Source organism: Mesoplodon densirostris, chromosome 4 (genome assembly GCF_025265405.1).
Source record: "Mesoplodon densirostris isolate mMesDen1 chromosome 4, mMesDen1 primary haplotype, whole genome shotgun sequence".
Classification (NCBI taxonomy): Eukaryota; Metazoa; Chordata; class Mammalia; order Artiodactyla; family Ziphiidae; genus Mesoplodon; species Mesoplodon densirostris.
In genome coordinates, this window is record NC_082664.1 from 176,080,619 (window position 1) to 176,089,782 (window position 9,164).

Genomic DNA, 9,164 nt, shown 5'->3' on the forward strand with positions numbered 1-9,164 from the left:
CCCCCCGTCCACCTTAACTGCCTGCCTCATGCACGGTGCCAAGTGTGAGCAAGGGATCGACCAGATCAGATCCACAACCACGGGAGTCAGGGCAGGGGTAGGATGAGAGCAATTTGTGTAGGACGAAAACAAAAAAACCCACACAAGAATAACAAAACCCCAGCCACCACCCAAAACCAAACGAGTAAGCGGTTCCAGATGTAAAAACACGTCGGGTACACTTACCATCATGTAAGGGTCATCAACGATGGGATAAATGTAATCTGTGGTTTGGACCAAGGAAAGACCGCCATGCCTCAAAGGAATGACACAGGTATCCATCCCGATGCCTGCAAAGATGGGGGTCCTCATTATCCAAAAGTCAACAGGAAGAGCCATGTCATTTTGTATCTGCAGTGTTCTGAACAGGAGGGTTTTGCATAAGACACTTACGAACACTGCTCGCAGCCAACAGAGCAACGTGTTTCCTATCAAGAAGCGTAACTGAAATAAACGTGAAACAAAACTAGCTTAAGATAGAAAATGAGAACACAATTTGTTAGTCATGAAGACTCAACTTCAACACGGTACAATTTTTAGACTTTAATGATGCCTTGAACAGAAATTTTCCTTTGTGTTACTGTATCATGTGACTGGCACCATACAGAATCTCTGTAAAGATGAGAACAGCACGAATGGAACTTGGGTTGTCTTCTCCATAGTTACTTAGGAGTATATCTTTGGGCATGATGCTGTTTTTCCAACAGAAAATCTGTAAAATATGTTACACATATAAAATGCTATTATAGGGCTTCCCTGGTGGCGCAGTGCTTAAGAATCCGCCTACCAATGCAGGGGACACGGGTTCGAGCCCTGGCCCGGGAAGATCCCACATGCCGAAGAACAACTAAGTCTGTGTGCCACAACTACTGAGCCTGCGCTCTAGAGCCCGTGAGCCACAACTATAGAGCCCACATGCCACAACTACTGAAGCCTGCGCGCCTAGAGCCTGTGCTCCGCAACAAGAGAAGCCGCCGCAGTGAGAAGCCCACGCACCGCAACGAGGAGCCCCCGCTCGCCGCAACTAGAGGAAGCCTGTGCCCAGCAACAAAGACCCAACGCAGCCATAAATAAATAAATAAATTTTAAAAATGCTATTATACTACGTTTTAGTCAAAAATGACAAAAATAAGAAAGGAAGGAAGGGAGAAAGAAAGAGAAAGAGAGAAAGCAAGGAAGGAAGGAAAGAAGAAAGAAAGAAAAGGACAAATGCTAGAACAAGTATTCATTGACTCCAGTCAAGCATGTACATAAACACTGTGGCTCCCAAGAAACCTTAAAATTCCATGCATTCCACTCATGAGAAACTTATGTCACCTCTACTAACTTAATGAGCAGGGAAAGAAAAATTTGCTTAACAAGCCTATGGGATATATTTCAACTTATTAAAAACTGTTTCTAAACATTTAGAAAGATAACACAGACAACTGATGGGCTAATTAGAAACAGTTCCCTTTTCCTGAAATCAGTTTAGAAACAGTCAAGACTAGCTACTGCAGGCTACATTAAAAAAAAAAAATCACCTGTAATGCAAACACTTCAAATTCAGACTGGCCTCTCACCAGGTAAGCCTAATGGAGTGCTTTCCGACACTCACCTCTCTCAAGAGGATGCCCTCTGGCCCTTAGGAAGTATTTCAACCTTGCAGCCCAATGGCCAAAAGCAAAGGACAAATCCCATGAAGCGCGAAAGGAAGCAGGTAGATGTTACCTTCTCGATTCAGAATTTCAAACGCAATAAGAATAAATCACACCCGAGTCACACAGAGAGGACTACGTGTGGCTTTCTTTCACAATTACCCCAGCACCGTGTCAAGTCCTGATCCATTATTACTAACACTAAAATAAAATTGAGTTTAGTGAAAGATCACTCTGTGAAGGCAGGCTGATTTTTTATTACTACGCCAGATGGCAAAGCAGAAACTCTTGGTGGAAGATCCAGTTAGGGAATGGAGGACTTTGCTTCAGAATGGCAAGTCTCACAAATTTGTGACAATGGAACGCTCATTACCAGTGATCAGAAACTATGTGATAATTCAGCTCAGCGATGCATGAATGCAGAAATGCCCTCTAGCGATGTTCTACAGCACTCAAGAGGAAACAGGGCAAGAACCACAATTAAACTCACATTGACTGCTCCCCCAAACTGATCATTCCAACAACTGGGTGTTCCAAGTTTATTACCATTCACTTTGGAAAAGAGGGAAGAAATACTGTTTTCTTTTAGATTTTCACATCAACTATAGGACTACTGAAAGAGACACTAAAAAGAGTTGCTGAAAGTTAGCTTTAAATGTTTTCTAATGTGGGAATCTTAAACTGGAATTCAATCTTTTTGATTTGTAAAGCAGTTAATTTCTCTTGACACCCAGCATCACAGCGTGTGAACCATGACTCCCCAGCACGCTCCTGGGGCTGACAAGAAGCTTCCATCACCTACAAGTCCTCTCTCTCTCCACCAGGACACCACTCCGTGTTAGAAGGAGGGTCAAGGGCTGTCCATGTGGGAACCACCAGCCACATGCGGTTACCGAGCATGTGAGATGGGGCAATTCCAAAGTGACATGCGCTGCAAGTGCACACACTTGATTTTAAATACTTAGTACCGAGAAAAACCAACGTCTTGTTAGCAATGTTTTATATTAATTATGTATTGAAATTATAGTTTTTATATACTGGGTTAAATAAAATATATTAGAATTCAATTCCCCTGATTCTTTTTTTTTTTTTTTAATGGAACTATCTGTACTAGAAAATTTTAAATGACACTCCTCTTTGTTTGGGACGGCACTGGTCTGTAGTGACTGGTCTACAAATCACCTACCAAATTTCAAGAAAGGGAGAGAGAGAGGGTGAGAATGGGACAGGCCATGGGCCTTGCAAACGAGGGTATCAAGTTGAGAGAGAGAGGGACAGTACAGGCAGAGGGCAGGTAAATGCTAGAGTAGAGGGAGCCTCAAATACCAGACCGAGCAAGGTGTATGTAATCATCAGTGGGCGGTGGCGGGGAATTCTAGGTTTCAGCAAGACTGAAACTATCCATCAAAAATACATGAAAAAAAACCCCAAATCATCACTGTACCCCCACTGCCAGCAGCCATCAACACATGGCAGCTCTTAAGCATCAGGCAACAGAGGTACCAAGTACTAAGACACATTTATCTTAACATTTCTTTAGTTAGAATACATTTAATAAAAGTGTATATTTAACAACTGTTACGGTTCATCCTTAGAATCCAGGAAATATGATACTCTTTTAGAAAAAAATTTTAAAAAACAGGTCAACAGACTTGTGTGTATACATTATATAAACATACATATATACATACATACACAAGTATTATGTACATGGGTACAGATGCACATGGTGCATATACATACATACACAGATAAGTTCTGGTACTCACAACAGTTGCAAACAGTATTATTACCCCATTTTACAGATGGGAAAACTAAGGTTCAGGAGGGTTACGAACTTACACAGAGTAACATTTCTTTCTCTTTCTCCTGCCTGTACCCTTGCTGTCGACATCTGTCCCCTTTTTTTTTTTTTTTTTCCGGTATGCGGGCCTCTCACTGTCGTGGCCTCCCCCGTCGCGGAGCACAGGCTCCGGACGCGCAGGCTCCGGACGCGCACGCTCAGCGGCCATGGCTCACGGGCCCAGCCGCTCCGCGGCATATGGGATCCTCCCAGACCGGGGCACGAACCCGTATCCCCTGCATCGGCAGGCGGACTCTCAACCACTTGCGCCACCAGGGAGGCCCATCTGTCCCCTTTTGCCACTGCTGAGTTACAGCTGACGCAGCTCCTCTCCCCATGAACACGTCTGGACTTAAAAACCAGATGACAAGCAGCATGGTGGGCGGAGGAATTGGAAGATGTGGATGCCAGTTCCTGACCCCCACCAAGTGACAGGGAACAGGTTACCCGGCCTTCCTGAGCTCCATGGAGTGCTCAATAAGTCAACGGGGGCGGTTACAGAGGGGAATGATTATTTTATCCATGAGGTTTTTTTTTTTTTTTTTTCCTTCTTCTTTTTGCGGTATGCGGGCCTCTCACTGTTGTGGCCCCTCCCGTTGCGGAGCACAGGCTCCGGACGCGCAGGCCCAGCGGCCATGGCTCACGGGCCCAGCCGCTCCGCGGCATATGGGATCCTCCCAGACCGGGGCACGAACCCGCATCCCCTGCATCGGCAGGCGGACTCTCACTGTGCCACCAGGGAGGCCCTATCCATGAGGTTTTGACTGCATTTGTCTTTGCCCATTCGGTAGCTTATCCTTCCCGACAAAGTTATCTAAGAGCTTTCTCAGTATGTTCTCATTTCTTGACAAGCAAGCTGACATCCACTCCACCCCATTCATGTGGTATTTCTCCACGCTGAGACATCAGCTAGATAAGGACGATTTTCTAACTGAGCTCCTGCAAGCCCTACAGGCCCCGAGAGTGCAGAGTGTGAATTTTCCTTTCCTACCCAAAGCAACTCTGCGTTTATCTGCATTATACATCAGGAAAGAAAGGAGTACCCTAGGTTCAAAACCAATGTTGTAAGACAGAACGTGACCGTAAAAGAAATGCAGTTAAAGCCTTATGTAGGAAAGCTGATCAACTCATACACCGTAACTACAAAACACCCACAAACTCCTAGAATACATGTCAAACACTCAAAAGGCAAAGTGATCACAGTCTTGCATCATGTACTTAACAAAGCACACAAGAGAAGCTAACAAACAGCATCCCAGTAGCCTAGAATTTCTTTCTGAGCTCTGTGTTTGAGAAAAGGCAAACCACTAATGACAGCAGGAACTGGGTCAAGGAAACACGGCTCTCAAGTCCAGATGCCGTCCTGGGGTCCAGACCCCGTCCAGTGTTCTCACCTGCTGCGTCTCCCTCCTCCCCATGGGAGCTTTTCAAACAATGCCTGCTGCACAGGAACCCCGAGTTCCCCCCAACCCAGGCACTGCTCTCTAAAGGTGTCCTGCACGACACCTTTCCTACTCTGATTTAATAAAAAATGCTTTTACTGTAATACAATTGTCTCAATCGCATAGTAACAGTTTAAAAATGGTTAAAGCACATTTCTTCATGTTTTTCAAGTAATTCCTCCAAATAAGTTACAATAAGGTAACAGTTACCATTGCTTTGCTCTTTGAATCCTTCTTGCAGAAACTTAAAAAAAAAAAAAAAAAAAAAAAGGCAACATGAGAGGAGAAATCTAGTTTTTGACTCACTGACTACATTGCAGCCAAGATGCTCTACTCAGGGAAATATGAAAGAAACAGCGGTTCACATACCAAGCCTTGGCATAACTGCTCCAAGAAACTGCTCATCTTCTTGGAAGTGGTTCTCCTGTAAGGATTCCAGCAATTTCTGCAGGACATCTTGGGGCACTTTGCAGCCGGTGCCCTTCAGTTCAGTGAATCTGGTTAACCGGAAGCTCTTGTCCAATTCATAACTTTCCGGGTTAAAGGACTCCCGCGCAGACATGGTTCTCGGGCTCACACACCTAACCGCTGGGTTCCTCCCCTCCCTCTCCTATGCGGCTGGTTTCTTTACAGATCCACCTGGGTAGCACCGAAACACAAAGACACCATTAAAAGAGTTCTTCTTACCAGTACCCGCCAAGAATCTAGTGAGTGAATACAGGACAGTGAAAAGTAAACATGAAAAGGGCTGCAATCACCAAGACCACAGGGAAGCAGCCATCTGGGACCACAATAGTTTGTCACAGTGATGCATAAGCTAGAAGAAGTCATTTTAAAAGGTGACTGTGGTCTTCCCTGGTGGCACAGTGGTTGAGAGTCCGCCTGCTGATGCAGGGGACACGGGTTCGTGCCCCGGTCCGGGAAGATCCCACATGCCGCGGAGCGGCTGGACGCGTGAGCCATGGCCGCTGGGCCTGCGCGTCCGGAGCCTGTGCTCCGCAACGGGAGAGGCCACAACAGTGAGAGGCCCGCGTACCGCAAAAAAAAAAAAAAAAAAAAAAGGTGACTGTACCATTAGAGACATATTCTGTGGAAGGAGATCTGATGTCTGTGTTGTTATAATGGTGGCTCTGAGGGGCTGCAAGGAAGACGGAACTATGGGCCAGCTGACTTACAGGACACAGTGCCATCTTGAGTAAAAAGTCCCAAACGTTCTTCTAGCCGGCAGCATTACAGGAAAACGAGTCACTTCACCTATCAACCAGGAAGTACTATGGTTTAGAAATTAAATGCCCTGGCTAAAGTGACTTTTCAGGAAGACCTTTTGCCATCTTTTGCTATCTCACAAAGAAAAATAATAGGCCTAACAGATACTTTTGGTGAAAATGACATTGGTGGATATGCATTTGATGAAACTCTTTACGATGCTAAGTTCAGTTTTAGAAAAACAGGTTTTCATTCTGAGCCAGAAGTACACGACATGATCCAAAACTAACAGGAAGCCTCTCTAAAGAACACAACTTGAAAACTGGAATGGCTGTTTAACACAGCAAAGCTCATTTTCTACAAGAGAGCAGTGGAAAGTTTTCTGATGTTTTAATTCAGTGCTATTTCCTAGAAAGCAAACACCCCGCCCAACTAACTAGTACACACACACATCATTGATAAAATATGCTACTGCTCATTACTGTTTCACTGTAGACCTGAAGTGATAAAATAAACTGTACTAAATCACTAGCATTTATGGTACTTCGTATCTCTGGAAGTTTCTGGAACAAAATTTTCTAAGCTTGAATCCTTTGGAGCTAAACGAAAACCTTCCACGTGCTCCCGGGGTTTACAAAACTTCCAGACTGATAACTCTACTGGGCATAGAATTACAGACACCCCAAGTTTTAGGGTCAGTTTCCCCTATAAAATTTATCATTAACATAATTCCCATTTATAGAGTTTTCGATCCCGTGCGAAGCCCATCACTCATTTAATATAAATCTCCTAGAGCCTGAGTTTGGGCAGTAATCCAAACTGTCTTTACAAAACCATGTTTGGGGTGAGCAATGATTTCCGTTTGAAACCTACAACCGTAAAGGAGTAAACCTTCCGACATTCCAAGAAAACCACCTGTCCGAAAGGAGGGCGCCAGGAGAGCTAAGTTATGGAGCTGGGAATTTTGAAGCCATTTTAGAGGTAGGAAAAGTCCAATAGCAGTTTGACTTGGAAGGGTTTGGAACAAAAACAACAGTCCTTTCCTCATCAAATGCCTCGCACTTAACACAGCCTCACTCCTACCAGGAGAAAAAAAAAAAAAAAACCCAACTCACGAGGCATCCAGTTATTTTCCTACCTCCAATCCCTATCCAAAAAAAAAAAAAAAAAAAAAGGCGGGGAGGGGCACTTGGTATTCAGGGGGCTAACTTCCTTTTAAATCTTCCTAGGTTTTTAAGGGCAAAAAGTTTAAAACACCTTAAGCCCAAAAGGCACTCAGGAGTTTTAAAATTCCAAATGGAACGAGGGACGTAAATCACACACACCGCATCCGAATCCTAAAAAAAATAAATTCTTACATTTTTTGGACGGGATGAGAAAGTGGGGGTGAGGGGGGAGGGGGACGTGAGGAAAGGCGTAATAATGGTGGGGGGCTGGCATAACACGCAGACGACTCCAACCCCGAAGCCGCCTGTTTACACCTTTAAACAATGACATGAATATTTAAAAACAACGGTTAACCCTTTCTTTCTCGGCTACGTTTTAATTTTTTCAAACGAGGGCGCCAAGCTGGCCGCAGAGCTGAGGGAGCACAGTAAGTGGGGGCGGGAGAGGGGGCAGCCCCGGCCCGGTACCTACCTCCCCCCAGGTCCCCAAGCCTAGGAAATAAACAACGGAGGGCACGCGGCGCCGTGGGCGCAGGGGCGGCGCACCCCCCGGGAAGCACACGTCGGGGCGGCAGCCGGTGCGCGCAGGGCAGCGCTCGGGGACACCTTAAATCCCCGGCTGCCGCCTTTAAAGGCCACCCGGGCCCAGGCTCTTTGTGCGGTGCGGCCCGGTGGAGGCGGAGCGGAGCGGCCAGCGGGGCCATGCCCGCCCGCCCGCTCTCTGTCCCGGCGGCAGCGGCGGGAACAGCGCGGCCCAGGCCGCGGGGCGGGCGTGAGGCGCGCACGGCCCAACGGCCGCGGCGGGTCCCCTGGCTCGCGGGCTGGCCGGGCCGGGACGCCCGGGGTCAGGCTGCGCCCGCGGGGCCGGAGGGAGGGCGCGCGCGGACGGGGGGGCGGGGAGGGCCCGGAGGCGCCGCGCGCCGCGCCCCGGGCACCGGGCTGGGCTCTCTAGCCGCGCGCGCGGGCCGCCGCCGCCGCCGCACAAAAATGTCGGCGGGCGAAAAAATTAACCCCTGCGTCGCCGCCCTCCCCCTCCACTCCTCCCCCGCCCTCTTCTCCCTCCCTCCTTCCTCGGCCCCGCGCGGCGGCGGCGGCGGCGGCGGCGGCGCGGGCGGTGCTTCTTTTTTAAAGCGGCCCCACCAAGCCCTGGCTCGGCCCCTCTCCAGGCTGCGCTGCAGAGCGCCGACCGTGCACGGCTCCCGGCGCGCCCAGGCGGCCCGCGAGGGGATCCGCACGGCCGCCCTGGGCCTGCGGACGAATATTCCCCTTTAAGCCTGGTGTCTCGCCCCCCCTCCCCGAGCTAGGCGCTTACCGGTTCGCTTTGCGCCCTCCGCCTCCTCCCGCGAACGGGACTCCGCCGCTCCCACAATGCACCGGGCGCCGCCGGGCTCCCTTAAGCGTCGCCTGAATAAAAAGGCCGCTCCCGGCGGCGGCGCGGAGGGCGGGAGGGCCCCGGGCCGCGCCTGGGCGCCGCGTGGGCTCGGCCTGGCTCGGCGGGCCCCTGCCGGGAACGGGGCCGCCGTGCGCCGCGCGCGAGGGGCCTTTAAGGGCCGGCTCCCTCCCTTTAAGAGGCGGCGGGCCGCGGCCAGAGCGGCTCGGTAGCTGCGTGCGGCCCGGCAAGGGGGCGGGGGCGATGTGCAGGCCCGAGCGCGGCAATGATTGGTCTCGGGGGAGGGGTGGGGGGTTGCAAGCCCGAGGAGAGGTGGCATCCGTTGCATGATGCAAAAAGGATTGATTTCAAAAGTTGCGAGTTGCATTGGCAGCAGCCTTTGGCGCCCGGGCCACCTCCTTTTCCTTGATCCGCTGGAAGGGCCGGGAATGTCCCAAAACC

The 9,164-nt window shown here is 49.3% G+C and overlaps 1 protein-coding gene across 6 annotated transcripts in view; it reads right to left on the reverse strand.

The window, feature by feature from the left end:
• The window catches only part of SEPHS1 (selenophosphate synthetase 1), a 29,009-nt gene extending 20,056 nt beyond the window's left edge, over positions 1-8,953 (reverse strand). Inside the window, exons 1-4 of one of the 6 annotated variants that reach the window (XM_060097741.1) lie at positions 8,646-8,947; positions 6,137-6,215; positions 5,331-5,600; positions 226-329 (exon numbers count right to left, since the gene is read on the reverse strand). In XM_060097741.1, coding sequence (XP_059953724.1) covers positions 226-329; positions 5,331-5,523 — 297 coding nt within the window. In that variant the 5' untranslated portion in view covers positions 5,524-5,600; positions 6,137-6,215; positions 8,646-8,947. Of the gene's footprint in view, positions 1-225; positions 330-5,330; positions 5,601-6,033; positions 6,106-6,136; positions 6,216-7,805; positions 8,049-8,645 lie in introns of those variants that run through there. The other 5 variants (XM_060097744.1, XM_060097740.1, XM_060097743.1 and 2 more) reach the window with 5 other exon arrangements.
• Between the last annotated feature and the right edge of the window lie 211 nt (positions 8,954-9,164).